This window comes from Hippocampus zosterae, chromosome 15 (assembly GCF_025434085.1).
Source record: "Hippocampus zosterae strain Florida chromosome 15, ASM2543408v3, whole genome shotgun sequence".
Classification (NCBI taxonomy): Eukaryota; Metazoa; Chordata; class Actinopteri; order Syngnathiformes; family Syngnathidae; genus Hippocampus; species Hippocampus zosterae.
The window spans coordinates 1,962,794-1,978,042 of NC_067465.1; the positions used below are offsets into that span (position 1 = coordinate 1,962,794).

Sequence of the window (15,249 nt, forward strand, 5' to 3'; positions counted from 1 at the left end):
GCGACCACCGTCACCGCATCAAACAATCAATTTACTGAAGTCGAACAAAACCATTATGAAGTACCTCGTGTTGCGCTCCAACCTTGTAATCCAAAATGAAAATCAATGCTCCGAAAATGGTTGCGGGACTTCTCCTTGGACCAATTACGCGGTTTGGCCGGAGCGAAGCGGATTCAATTCCAGGTTGCTCGGCGGATGATTGAGTGCGATCCACAAACGAGGCATCATTTTTTGCAACTTTTCCCGTCATTAGCCTTGACCCGAAGGCCAACTCGTAAAACTGACGCCATGGACTTTTCACTCAGGTTTGCTTCCTTTCCTCGAGAGCGATATATTGATCGATGGAGCCAAGTGGGCTAATTGATTGATACACACTTCTTTATTCTCCCCGTAATCAAGGCGTTGATCGAACTGCGCGACACCTTTCATGCACCCTGTAACCTGATAAGATGCTAAGCTGTCGTAGCCGCTGTCCCCAAAAGGGTTAAATTGATGCCACCAAGTTTTAATGGCGTCTTCCGCGCTTGAAACAAGGTTTAGGTGATTGGTTTTTTTTTTATCTAAGGGCTTCATCTCATCGCTTTTTTTTTTTTTTTTTTTAATGTCAGGCCTTGTCATGTTGGCTTCAGTGACTCACGCGCACGCTTGTCATCATGGGTGACCATGCGGTGGCCCCATTCGTCAGCAACTTTCTGTTGCTTTTGTTTTTTTTTTCCTATGGGAAAGGGTATACAGTACACCACATGCGAAAAAGGGTGAACACGATTATGAATGAATTGAGTTTATCTAAGTCCGTAAGCTTGTCGTGTGCTTCAATTCCGTTCCGGTGCAATCGATTGGTCCTCTCCGTCCGTGTTTCCTTTTTTGTGCAAATACCAGAGTTTGCCCTATGAAGCTGCTATCAGGACTGTGCTGATATTATTTGAAGGGGGTTCGCAGTCAGTTAGAGCAAAGATGCTAAGAGAGCTAAAGAGCTAACGTTTCAGGCAATATCAGACATTATTCCGCTGCATCCGCCCAGTCTCGAGTATCACTCTGCACGGAAAGGATGACATCCCAGAACCCTTGATCGTCACGGCCAAGCACATACATGCTTTGCACGTGATAGCGTCCGACAGCTGCCCCCCACCCCAAACCCCCACGCCCCATTCTGGTCAAGGTTTCCGAGTGCTGCTTCTGGACCTATCTGTCAGGTGGGACAAGAACCTCTCATATATGTTTGACACTGACTGACAATTATTGAGAGTATGAACGACTCAAACCTCTCATTTGTTGCTGTACCAGATATAAAGGGTACCGAATGCCTTGGTGTTGAAATGTTAGCAAAATCAGGGTCTTCGTTTTCTTTATATAGATAGATCGATAGATATAGACATGTGCGTCTTCTAATTTGTCCGTCTCGTTTTTTTTTTCCTTGTTTTTACAATGTGCCCCATGCACATGGACTGTATAAACCTTGTGCCTAGTATATCTAGTTTCCACATAGTCTATTTTTGTGGTATTTATGTGCCTGTAAAAATGCAAATTTGTGTTTTTTTTTATTTTTAACTTGCAATATGTGTTTCAAAAAAAAAAAAAAAGACATTAGCCGAAGACTAGTATCGCTAACCTAAAAATGACAATGTCAGTATTTATAATTTTCCCTGATTTGGGAAATCACAATCTTGCACATTTTTGTTGGTTTGAGCCTTCCAACACCATGCGCGCTGTACTCCGTCATTTCATATTCTGTACATATGGTGTACGCGGCGATGTGCCATGCGCATTGTTGTGTTTTTATTGCAACCTGATGTACAAATACTGTTTTATACAGTGAGAGGCTTTGCTCTCACGGGCTTCTGGTGGATATCAACAGTGTAAACGTTAGCTTGGATGACCAAATTGCTATGAAAATAATACGAGTGGGGATGCCTGCCGAGTAAAGATAAAGTAGGTACACGCTGGAAAATTGCTGCATGTTTTTTTTCTTTTCTTTTTTTTTTTTTTTTACTTAAACACCAACGTTGGTTGCACCCTGATCACATAAAGAGACGTCACAAAGCTGTTCCCTAATTGGGTTTCTTCGACACACGATAGCTGAGCGCATGCCGTTATTTATCGAGCTTCACAAGATTCTAAGTGGGACCTCCAAATTCCAGACATTGTCGTGTACCACCAACCGCTGTACAATGAATTCATTTCGCAGTTCAAACTCTTGTGTCATAGCTACTGTAGCCCGCTTAGCCGACCTAACTAAGCCTTCTTTCCGTCTGCTTCAGGACTCACTGTATCGTGTGCTTGAAGTTATTGCGTACGTGTGCGTGTGTATGTTCCTGTGCCTTTCCTTCGATAATGTCGGTCCCACTTGAGAATACGATTCTATTTAGGAGGCAAAAAAAAAAAAAGCCGGGGCAGTTTTACACAATGGCGCTCTCGATTATACGGAAGAACAAAACTGTGTCAATCTCCTGCAGATGACTTGAGCACATGCAAGTAGCATTCCATCGTCTTGGCTCTGCAAACCAGAGATACTTTACCAGCAACATGTAGAAAACAGCACAGACTATGTGATGCAGGAAAAGTGTTGTCGCTCTTTGCTGGGAGGGTCAGGGGGGGGCGCTGTTTGCAACCATCTTCTGGTGCGTGCGGGTGTGTCTAAGTTAACGTTGACAAACAATCCAGGCTCAAAGCTGCTCTCAGTGCGGCCCGAGTTAAGCTTGCATCCAAAACGGCTGTCATGTCCAAAACCTCTGCTATGGCCGACAACACGGAGCCACGCCCTGGTCTCTCTCTCAATAAGCCGGTCTGTCAGTCAGTCAGTGGCGATGTTGTTTTAGGCGTTCGTAAAAAGACGATTACATTGTTGTGCAATAAAAAGATGAGCGCATTGGCATAATGACCTCTGTGACCTTTTGTTCATCGTCGCCGTTATTTCGTGATTTCAGCATGTATTGTATTGTATTGTATTTCTTTTTTTGATTTGTGTGTGCATATCCTCGAAGATCTTGCAAACCTGACACACAAGCACCTCCACCCTCGTTGCACCCCACATCAGACGAGATCTCTCTCTCTCTGCAGACGGGGGCTATGCTGCATCCTCGATGAGATGTCTGAGCTCAGTCTAAGGGCTTTCTCCGTTTGTGTCCATGTGTGTGTATTTACACAATTGTGCAGTACATTTTTGCCCGGATCTCACATGAAGTGTTTATATGAAGGTCCAAATGTTTTTTTTTTTGTGGTGCATTTGTCTTTTGTGAAGTGACAAATGAAGTGGCCGTGGTGTGTGTGTGTGCGTGTGCGAATGTCTACGAGTGTGCCTGTGTGTGAAAGGGTGGGTGTGTGTGTGTGCGTCAGAGATGAGGGCAGTCCAAGGACACACTCCTCGAGCAGCCTGGGAGCAGCACCCACCCATTCCTTCGACGTCTGTTTCCTTTAAACACTCCCCTCCCCTCCCACACGCACACACACACACACACACACACACACTGGTGTCTGGATCTTCAGTGATTATGCACACAGAGACAAGATGATAAAAACGACATGCAAGGTGAGGCGGTTTGAACACCGAGCTCAACATTGTGTTGCTCCAAATGTGGGCGAGGCCATCCGCAGTGCGTTGAAACAGTTCTGCCTCGACGTGACACATGGTCCACCTCTCTCTTTTTCTCTCCCTCTCCTCTAGTGACACGTTTGTTCCATCCATCTATCCATCTACCCATCCATCCATCCAGCTACCGCAACTCATTAATTGCACAGGTGTGCCTCAAGCACCCCATGATAAAAAGACACAATAATATGTGCAGTTTTACTGACTGGGGGAAGGTTTGCGGGGGCAGAGAACCAGTCAGGTTCTGGTGTGACCACCATTTTCCTCGCGCAGTGCAAAACATAGCCTGCACAAAGACATTTTATTGTGGGCAACCTAAGGCCCATCGGCTGTTTAATCAACACGTTACAGGTTTTCACAGTCGCTTCGGCACCTTTCTCAAATCGGAATTCCGCTCAGCAACAAATTTGGCAACAGTCTAAGTAGCGAGCGTGTCCACCTTCATACTGTACACATCCCAAGGATTGTCCTCTACCTGGTTTTCATTGCAGCGGCGGCCCTCTCCCGTGTCCCTGGCTGTCCTACTTCAATTAATCATATCGCCTGCGCAACCCTCATAGCTTTTTACCTCCACGGGGCCATTTGCTTATTTCGTCCATGCCGTCCTCCCGCCCACCAAACTCCATTACCACAGGGGACTTCAATAATGTCTTCATTGTTTGTGAGGTTTTTTTTTTCCTTTATTGCCATACGGGAGACACCGGATGATTTCTTATCTCTGAATGACTGTTTTTACCTCCATCTAGAATGCACAAACAGGATTATGCATTTAAAAAAAAAAAATCATAATCAGTGTTACCATGTCAATGAAACTTTGTGCACAGGGACGTACATGTGACGTAAAGGAAAAGACTCCCAAGTCAGCGTTTCCCCAACTATTTGAGTCATGAACCATGAGGAGGTCATCGGATGTGTTACAGGAAATTATTATTTACAGTATAATTACAGTATAAGTACATTGTGGGACGAATAATGGATATCTTATCTTATCTTATCTTATCTTAGTACATATGGAAAAATAGGTTAAAATAACGCACCACTGATTTTGGCACCTCTGTTTGCAACGAAATACAGTATTGTAGTGCTATGGACTGTATCTCCCTGAATAATTCCCACCCACCGAACCCCCCGTGTGTCTTTGCAGCTGGCGAGTGTCACAAGAACTCGGCTCAATTTTGAAATCAGGATTAGCATTCGGTTAAAGCTCCAGGTCCGTGAATGAGTCAGTGAACAAGACAGGCTGATAAAGCAAAGAGGCGGTTGTGGGGAGGTTGGAGGATCGGGGGCGGGGGGAGGTTGGGGGGGCGTAAGTCAGTCATCCAGTAGCCGCAGGCCTCAGCATAAGCATCACAGTTACTGGACACAGTGAAGCAGGCTGGGGAGGATGTGAGCAGTGCGTCAGGCTCAAATGGTTGAAGGAAAAACAAACGGGAGGAGAGAGAGAGCAAGAAGCAACGCGTTCACCGCGTCATCTGGATAAAAATATATCACGGCACTCGCACCCGTGGCTCCTGAGGGTGTTCCACATTGTTTTAGTGTTTATATCAACCAAAAAAAAGAGAGAGAGAGAGAGAGAGAGTCAATTCTGATGGATCAATGCAGTCTTAGTGCAAGGACACATGAGGTCCTAAAGATCACAGGAATCTGTAAATCACTCTGGCGCGCAATGGGCCCATTCGCAAAGGAGGACGGGAGTTTGCATTACTCGTTGGCCACGAATCTATTAACACATTGCTGGAGCTTTTCCCATGAGAATATATCATGATTTTATATGACAAGCAATGCATAGAAATGAGTGGGGGGGAGGGGTGAAGGAGCAAATATGATTTTACTCATCTCGTTAAGAGACGCATATCAGCAGTCTGCACACATCATCTCCACAGGTATTTAAACCGTCATTTATTGATGTGTTTATTTATTTTGAGGAGCGTGTGCAGGGCTTTCTTTGAGCAGCAAAATTAGGACCCGTGAGCAGACATCATACGGAAGTTGAAAAGTAAAAATCTTGATCTTTGTTAATACAAAGCAACTACAGAGAGCAGGGCTGGATGCTGAAGACAACGGAAGAGCCGACGCTCTGGTAGAAAGCTCGACGTACTGACAACCTGTCCCGGAGTCATCCAATTTTATATACTGGGACACATCAAGCTGATATGACAGAAGAAAAAAAAGAAAAAAAAAGATACAATGCATAAAAGAGCCACAGCAACTCCATAGCAACAAAAACAGGCGAAGCAAGACAGTCACAACATCGGTTCTGCTCAACTCTTCCTATGACTGACAAGCCAGAAATGTCCATGAAGCCTTTTGTCAATAAGCACAGCAGTGAACATGAGAAGAACACGATTAAAAAAAAAAAAAATTTTAAATACTTTTAGAGTACAACGTATAGGAAGATACAATGCAAACGACGATTTCCTGTGATTGCGCCCAACAAGTGTGTTTGCAAGGCCGTTATTAATCTACCAGGTGCTTTTTCAACCGGAATGGTCACGCGATAGGAAGCTCAGCCCCCCCCCCCCCCCCCCACTGATTTCACTCCATCATCCACTGATAATATTTGCTCTGAGCCGCCGAGCGAAGTGACGAAAGCCAGGACAAAGCTCGGGCTTCTGACTCACCTCATCTGTTCTGCACTGTCAAGGTCTAAACTCTGTGACACTCTGGCTATTCATCAGAGCCTACACACACACACACACACACACACACACACACACACACACACACACACACACACACACACACACAGAACTGTGGTCCTGTCACATCAAGGATGTTGCTTTGACGGACTAATTTCCACACTTACTAGATTTTGCGAAACCCTGACCACAGCAGCCCCTCCTCCGATGCTTCCCAAGACCACATTTTTACATAAACATGATTCATTTGAAAATCTTGCTCAAGGGCAGCATTTATATCAACTATTTCTCTCTCTCCAGCCTTTTTGTGAGGTTTTTCATCTCATATCGATACTTGCTAGTTAACTGTGTGAGGAGTATTCAGAGATTTTTTTTTTTAATGCTATCGTGGAACCCAACCCTCTATGTAGAAATCTAAGATCCAGCCGTAATCTTAAATGGCCTGTGGGAAGATTGATGACACTGAGCAAGGATGTGTCAAGTGGGCTATGCATTTTCTGAGTGCGAGGTGCAGACAGTTTAATTGTCAATGGAGGGGGGGTAGGGGGCGGGTCCGAAGGGGAAAAAAAACCAACAGCATCCATCATTTTGCCCCCGAGGTTCCTAATAGCCACGTTCTCACTCCCTCTTTCTCTCTGTCTGATGGGATCAAAGAGAATTCAGGTACGTCCACCCCACGAGCCTTAATGTGCCTCCGTCTTTTGAGTTTCTCCCGTTCAGTCTAATGACCAATCCTTCTTGCGTTTTTCCGCTTTCAGAAACACAGACAGTATTTGCAAGGAGTGCATCCTCCTGTGTCGAACTTTCTTTCCTCCTTTTACCAAATGCAGCAAATAGTAGCACGGCTCAGCTGGGGAGACTATGAGGCGTTTATAAAAAACGAGGCATCTATTTGAGAGGAGACGTTTAATTGTTGGAATGCTCGTGTAAAGGTCCAGAGCGAGACATTGACGGGTCGATTGAGAATCGCCAAATCCGCGTTCCGGGGAAAAAAAGATTGTAACTGCCTCACATTAGCAGTTTCTGTTGGCATGTCCGATTACTCTTGGGCTCTCATCCTATCAATAACGTAATGCCGGTTGAGGTGAAAGCGTTTATTGTCGACGCGAGTGATCGGGTGAAGGAAAATTAGGAGAGCAAGTCGAGGATTTCGCTCTTTCAATTTGTAAGTGACTAAAATGGATGTCGGAGCCGGTTCCGTGCGGTACGTTATTTTGGTTTAGATGTGATACGTCTATTCAAGTACGCATCGACTCCCCGTGTATTTTTTATACTTGTATGTTGAGTCACTACTTCAGCAATTCCTTTTTCAATTCATTTCTTGTGGGGTCGGTTTATCGAGAGAATAATAAAGTGTATTTATCAATCGTAACTTTGCTTTAAACTCCATACACGCAACATGTATGGACGAATAAATGAAAAATGGCGCGGCAGTGTTATAATACTTTAAAAAAAAAAAAGAATATAGAAACACCAATGGTGCAGCAACACATATAGAGAGTATAACAATGCTCACAGGAATATGTTATTTTTTTCTATAAAAAGAACAACAAACAACTCATTCCTGTGCCTTACTGACTCACTTCGATGAGTTTAGTGAAACCCTTCCTTGTTTGCGTCTGTGCGACTATACTGCGCAACCACAACACCGTTCACATTCACATCATCTGTAGACACCAAGGGAATATTATCGACTGCATCTCATCAATTAGAATAATTGCGGGGGGAAAAAAAAAACGCAGGACGCTACTGAGTAAAAACATCTCAATACGAACACAAAACGGCGTGCTCGGGAAACCACTCCGATAGTTCCCCGAACCTGTGAAATCATCTGTAAATTGCTGCAGGCTTGTGCAGAAGTCTACTGAAATCTACACGTGTAGATTTCAGAGCCGAAATTATTGACGCGTACACAAAAGTGACTCATTTCCTTTCTCCCGTCATCTTTCTGGAAGATCGGCTCAACCCCCCCCGTGACTGAGAATAAACGCAGACACACATGAGGCCCATTGTCTCTTTGGGGCTGTAATTCGCCACCTCGCAGTGCAGAAGAGCCTGCATTATCTCGGATGGCAGGATAGCGAGGGCCTCTCCCTTCTCCTCTGCTCACATATCCCACTACGGTCTATTTCTGTCCACCGGAGTGCATCTGACGTCTCTCCCTGCGCTAAACACACGAGGCCAGTCAGTCAGTAATGGCCATTCAACTGAAGATCCCCACCACAAAGCAACACAATGTGATTAATAGTTTCTCCCCGACCCCCCCCTCCGTTTAACCCCGTTATATTTCCCACCTCAATCAATGCGGATGTGATGAGTTTCTAAATAGTCCGTCCTTCCTTTTACCCCCAACTGAGAGTCATTACAATGATGAGATGTTATTTATGTGTCCAAAAGCAATTCGCTAATGAGACTTGAATGATTATTGGGTGCGAGGGCTGGAGGCGGAGCGTGAAAAGGTCAGCGGGGAGAAGGCGAGGAGAGAGGAGATTATTTACAGAATTCATCTCGGAAATTGCTGAGTCACTTGGAAGGGTAAAGCTGCAAACCAGCTCTCCCCTTCTCCTTCCGTCTCTTCCTCATCCACGCTAAGACTCACGTGTCCTCAGCGCACCCTGCCATCAGCACCAAACGCACGCAAGGCGTCCAAACGGTCCCAAAAAGACACTCCCTTCCAAAGATATTTCAGCGGTGAGACCAATTAATTTGTTTTTGCTCTGCAGACCTTTAGCATTGACATTAAAAGTCAAACAAAAGACGAGATATCACTAATGATCTACCGCATTGATTATTAAAATGAGTAAAACAAAAAAAATAATTTAAAGCAATCGTGAAGCTGAGAGAAGATGGAAAAGCAAGACCCATGAGACAAATATTAGTCGTAACTTCATTCAAATCTTTTGGAATGTCTTGAAGGAGAAAGCAATCCATTCACAGCTGAGATATTCAAAAAGTATATTTGTATGTCACTGCATTGACTATTGTAGATGGAAACATTACACGAGTCTGGATTTATGATTAGTCCAGCTTTTGGGTGAAAGTGAAGTGTGTACCCTACTTCAGGCAAAAGAACCGTGTGATTTCCCCTAGCATATGAGAATCCAAGGTATTCATAATGAAATTATTATCTGAGTCTATACATATTATGCATATGTTGCCAAAGTGAAAAAAAATTAAACTACTACATTTCACAGTATCACAGTATTTCTATGTGCATCCTCATACACCGTTGTTTTTCATGATACAGGTTTGTTTGTTTTTTAACGGGTATGTTTTTTACAAGGTGAAGATGTAATAAAATAACGAGATGAGTTACAGCATTTTGCATGCCCCCCCCCGCCCCTCAAAGGAGTGTGTAATAATAAATTGTAAATATTGTGAAACATGTACCGAGTTTACTTGAATACAACGACCGTTTATAACTGTGGATTGACGGAGCAGCGCCATCTGCTGGAATATTTGAAGCTCAAAAAAAAAGATCAAATCAGGACGGATGAGGAATTCTGTCACAATTAAAATGACCCTAAACCTGTATGCACAACATAAGTACATTGCAAAAATTGCTCTTGTGACATGTGACATGACAATATTACGTAAAATAAGTAAACATGGTTAGTACCTTCACCATAAAAAAAATACTTTTTTTAAATTTTAAGATGAGTCCCAACAAAAGAAACACACACACGTCAAAGTAGGATTGGATTACTTTCCAGACATGTATGTTGCAGCAATGACATCTCATCCCTCTCTAGGTATCATACTTCCAATCACTTTGGGCACTTAGCTAATAATAGAGATAACTAATCAATGGGCATACATATGTAGACACACTAACCTTGGCTTGACTTTACAACTCTGCAGTGTATAATGTCACTGCATATAACAGAGAGAGAGGAAAAAACCCACCTTTCATTGGATGTTGGGAGTCATGTGTGTCTAATGTGTCCAGTTCGTTGTAGACAAAAGAAGGTTGGTTCATTCCTGTAGATAACAGGGAAGGATTTGGGTCTTTTCTGTAGCTCTGACAACAAGGACAAGCGGAGGTAACCTTGGACGGCGGACAGCTTTGTGTCAATACAACACCGGCGTACTCACAAAGGCTTTCAGCTTTGCAGTTAAACAACACTGAATCACACCTTTTTTTCAGAATTGATTGAATTCCATCTGTAGGCAAGTCCTCTAAAAAAATATCTGATCAAAATGTTTTGTTGTTTTTCATGCATCTAAACGTATTGGCAATGTTCAAACTGTGCCTAATCGTGCGGTGCTTTAAATTAATATTACATAGAGTTCTTAGGAATAAAACCATGCTACTGTTTTTGATAAACGTCTATTCTGTTACTGTATTTGAATGTTGGCCTTGATGATGGTTCTTGGAAAGCTATCCATTTATTTTACATGGAACTTGGCGTAAAAACAAACAAACAAAAAATGAGAACCAATAAATGATTCATTATTTTATCAGTGCTTGTATTTGCTTCTAAATGCTTTTTGATTACTGAATGATAGTGGTGATTTTGTACAGTTGTTCAGTTTTTATAATTGGTGTATTAAATTAAAAATCCCTATCATAGGGTGCACTTAAATTAGCCCCCAATGCAGCTAGGAAAAGCATTCACTTACCTCACCACTCAACTCATCAGCTCGAGGTATTTTTTTTTCTCACTGGCTTTATGCAGGAGATATTGTGTTCAGTGTGACATCTAGTGGCGGAATTGTTGACTTCAACCCAAAACTGTGCCCAGGAACACGAACTACGAATCAAAACCGTAGGTATCAAACTCAGGTCCTGGAGGGACGCTGTCCTGCAAATTTTCCAAATCTCCATGTTGCAACACACCTGATTCAAATGAACAGGTTCAATGTCAGGCTTCCGCAGAGCTTGCTGATGATCTGATCATTTGAATCAGGTGTGTTGCAACAGGGAGACTTGGAAAATATGCCGGACAGCGGCCCTCCAGGACCTCCTGAATTTGACACCCCTGCAAAACAGTGACAAAATAATGTATGTATAAACAGTAACACTTTAGCAAATCTACAGTCGAGCCTACAACAGTTAAGCATTATTGTGAAATTTGTGGTCGCGGCTGTTTATTTAACAAGTACTGTATATGGCAGCTATTTTACATTATTATAGAAGGTACATGATCTATTTCTTCAACAAATGTTTACATACTGTGTGATAATATTGGAAAAATGGTGTTCGTGACGTTTTCTGCGAAACAGGGCACGACACCATAACCCGGAAACACTGCAGTACGTCAAAGCAGTGTTTAATCCCAGAATGCATCACGGCTGATGTTTGGATCCTGGGAATTGTAGTCCTTAAATTCGTTTCCTTATTTAGCCTACCTTAGGTGGTGGAATCTGTTCTTCATAGGAAAACACACGTATAAATATTGATCAGGTAGGGCAAACGTCTTATTCTATCAGCTCTCACCTGACAAACCCGTCGAGATGCCTGAAAATATGAATTAATTCCTCTACGCATGTCCTTGTTTTACCCATTTAAAAATGTAGCAATAGTCCGCATAGAAAATCACCGCTTACATGGCGATGCGTTTCCTTTTGTTTAGTTAGCTTATTTGCAAAATGTTGGCGCAATATTCCAACTTAATTTCTCATTCTGCTCACTTGAGAAAAGACGTCGCATTTAATTACGTCCCATTTTCACAATCCTATTTATTCCCGACGACACGTCGACATTCAATTTAGTTGGCTAACGTTAGCCATTGTGAAGTTAGGCTTTTTTTTCGAGGCAGCCTTCTGTAATGTGCACAAATGAATAACCCGCACGGCGCTACAGTAAGCACAATAGTTAGCATTAGCAATTAGCTCTGGCAGTAAATGTTTACATCCGGACAGTTGGCTCATTTGCATATGCGTGCGACAGTAAAGTCATGATTTTGAAGCGTGTGTGAACAGTCCACTCAAGGTACGTCAAATGCAAGAAATGTGCACGTTTAGCAATTTAAAACGATGTGTAATTAAAGTTGCAAACCTGTAGACAAGTGTTTGAATTGCACGCACTCAAATATACGTATGGAATGAGATTTGTAAAGGACACTTGTCCGCAAAGACATTTTTTTTTTCAGCAATTAAAAGACCAACATTGTACGCCTGTAGTCATCTATGGGTGGTTTGGAGAAAACTGGTTATGTCATGGTCACTAACTGGTGTCTTTTGTGTTTCGAAGGGTTGTGTGACTTTATGGAAACATGTCAAAGAAGCGGGGCAGGTAATTTCACCAGCAAGCTTGATTGATGCTGAAGGATTGCAAGAAAATAATTTTTGATTGAGCTGAAGTGTCATGAAATTAAAATGCCACCGAGATCATTTAGCATAACTAAAAATGGTAACAAACTGGTTGCGGTGTCAGTGCATTCAAAAGGGATGAGTTGAAAATAATGTCATTGAAATTCATTTTCTGTGCTGAAGACTTCCTCTTTCCAAAGGCATAAAATACAATCACCCCAAAGTATTTGACACAGTACTGCTCTGACAGGAAGCGTAGCAGCGAGGAGTTGAGCGAGAGCTCGGCCTCCACTTTGAGCCCCGACCCGGACAACCTGCTGGGCCGTAGAATCCAGCACAACTGGAGGGAGAAGGGCAACGTGACCAAGTGGAAAGGCACGGTTCTGGAGCGGCTGACCGTCAACAGCTCCCTTTACATGGTCAAATACGACGGCTTCGACTGCGTCTATGGCATCGAGTTGTTCAAAGACAGTCGAGTGTCAAATCTGCAGGTGTTGGCCGAGAAAGTCGGTGAGTGTCACGACACATTTGTTCTATTTGCTACTTGTGTCCCTTTGTCATAGGATGTCGAATTGCCTCGATGAAATCCAACTGCCATGTAACTTTATCGTTGACATATCCCGTTTTGACTTTTTTTTTTCCTTCTGTTCTCTATGTTGTGTCTGTCTGACTGAATTTCCAATAAATATCTGTCAAGTAACCATAGAGGAAGTTTATAAAACAATATCAGCGCTCACCTGGCCGCTATTGTACTTGCTCGCTTTATGCACGTGACAGCGTCAGAACAAGCTAATCGTTGCGCAAATGGCCCTTTGTCAGCACTTTGCTCCATCCGAACGGTTTCCTGGTCAGCGGGCTCATTAAGTTGTCCTGTCTTTCCCACAGTGAATAATAAGATCAAGGTGCCTCCTGGGGCGGAGGAGCTGGTCGGACGGGCGGTGGAACATCTGTTTGAGAAGGAGGACGGCGAGAAAAACGAATGGAGAGGCATGGTGCTGTCTCGGGCCCCCATCATGACCCACTGGTATTACATCACCTACGAGAAGGACCCCGTGCTCTACATGTACCAGCTGTGGGACGATTACAAGGACGGCGATCTGCGTGTTCTTCCTGAATCAGGTCGCCTAACCCGGGGCTTTGCCGACATCTCGTGGCGTCCCGGGCTATTAATGACACACAAAAAATATATTTATGAGAAGGTGAATAGGCCACACGGGAAGTTGAGACCAGATGGGGGGGGGGGGGCAATGATTTGCTCGTCACGATGAAACGTGAGACGTTACTGCCATGTAAAGGGCGCACAGATGTTCTTGCCGGCGTTTCTAATTCAAAATGTCGTCCTCCTTCTCTGTCCACCGCGCAGAGAACAAACACCTGCTCCCAGCAGACAGGAAGCCGGGGGAGGAGCCAGAGAGCCTCGTGGGCAAACAGGTGGAGTACGTCACAGATAACGGTTTGAAGAGGACGGGCCTGGTCATCTATCAGGTCCCCGCCAAGCCCACGGTGTACTACATCAAATACGACGACGACGTCCACATCCACGTCTACGACCTGGTTAAAACCACCTAGGACGAGTACTGACAGCCCCCCCCCCCCCCCCCAGCCATTTTGACTCGCCCAGTCGTTACCGGTTGAAGTGTTAGCGACTTTTCTTCCCCCGAACCGACAAAGCCCCCGCCCCCTGACAACCCCCCCTGCCCCCCCCCCCCCCCACACACACACACACAGCTGGAAGGAATTGTTGCCGAAGATAACCTTTCATTTCCCCTCCTCGCCTCACATGCATTACCGGCTTGAGGACAGTCAATGACAACGAAGGCATTTTCAATGTAAATGCAACCATTGTACAGCCCGGCGGGTGACAGAGTTGTTGAGTTCTTCGACAAGGGGCCAAGTTCAACACTAAAATTCTTTTTCTTACACTTTCACGCATTGTAATATTCTTCATACGGAATATCTGGCTGTTCCTGTTGTGCTTTTACGTGTCTTACTGGGTCAATTGAATATCAAAAGTCCGATTCATTTTGAGCGACGTGCCCATTTGACCGTCGCGGTGAACTCAAGATTTCAGTTGAATTGTATAGAAATTGATTGTCACAGATCATAAAAAAAAAAAAGAATAACTGTATCATATTTCTGTGCTATTGTGTAAACTGCAAGTTTTCTACTCTCTAGTAATATATCATATGTATACTAATGTTGATGTCTGCTTCAACAGTGTTTGTGCTCCATGCTATTTATGTTAAATTGGCGAGCAACATTTTCGTTTTGAAGCCAATCATTATTTGCTGAAACTAAATTGTGCGCTTATGGCCTCGAAATATTGTAACCGCTTACTATTGTGATGTAAATATGAATGGAATCATTTTTATGAAGCTAATCAAAGATGTTTGAAAATCATTTTCTCTCCACGTGATTCTTTCACACATTTTATTATGGCGGGGGGCCAGGGGGGAGGGGGGGATCATCCACTTTTGATCACTCTTCTCATCATGTTGCTGCAATGCAATCTCCATTCCACAATCAATTGTGTCTTTGCGACTAAAGTCCATTTCATACGTGCGCAGGCTTCCATCTCAAACCCCAAATGTCAGTCTCGGAGAAGCATGAGGGAGGAAAAAAAAGCTTTCAAAGATCAACAACGGAATCCGGTTTCATCCTCTCTGGATGGCGATTGTCTAGCGCTAAATGTCATTCCAATCCATTTGGTGTCAAAGTAATATTGTGACCCTCGGAGGAATGAACACAAGATGGGACTACTGAAAATGA

The 15,249-nt window shown here is 43.7% G+C and overlaps 1 protein-coding gene and 1 long non-coding RNA gene across 2 annotated transcripts in view; one reads left to right on the forward strand and one right to left on the reverse strand.

Moving 5' to 3' along the window:
* LOC127615905 (uncharacterized) overlaps positions 1-11,497 on the reverse strand; it is a 31,174-nt gene extending 19,677 nt beyond the window's left edge. The window contains exons 1-4 of the long non-coding RNA XR_007966989.1: positions 11,402-11,497; positions 11,066-11,207; positions 10,849-10,979; positions 10,132-10,206 (exon numbers count right to left, since the gene is read on the reverse strand). This is a non-coding gene — a long non-coding RNA (uncharacterized LOC127615905). The remainder of the gene's footprint in view (positions 1-10,131; positions 10,207-10,848; positions 10,980-11,065; positions 11,208-11,401) is intronic.
* Position 11,498: 1 nt separating this feature from the next.
* LOC127615891 (spindlin-Z-like) lies at positions 11,499-14,880 on the forward strand. Its single transcript, XM_052087248.1, has 5 exons — positions 11,499-11,632; positions 12,422-12,463; positions 12,731-12,990; positions 13,366-13,599; positions 13,844-14,880. The coding sequence occupies exons 2-5, from the start codon at positions 12,444-12,446 to the stop codon at positions 14,047-14,049; spliced, it is 720 nt and encodes a 239-aa protein (XP_051943208.1). The 5' UTR covers positions 11,499-11,632; positions 12,422-12,443; the 3' UTR covers positions 14,050-14,880.
* Positions 14,881-15,249: the final 369 nt, after the last annotated feature.

Excerpts from the sequence above, each read along its gene's own strand:
- LOC127615891 (XM_052087248.1), top strand. The coding sequence starts at position 12,444 with ATGTCAAAGAAGCGGGGCAG. Across the intron at positions 12,991-13,365 it reads GGTGTTGGCCGAGAAAGTCG|TGAATAATAAGATCAAGGTG; the intron begins GTGAGTGTCACG and ends TCTTTCCCACAG. Across the intron at positions 13,600-13,843 it reads GCGTGTTCTTCCTGAATCAG|AGAACAAACACCTGCTCCCA; the intron begins GTCGCCTAACCC and ends TCCACCGCGCAG.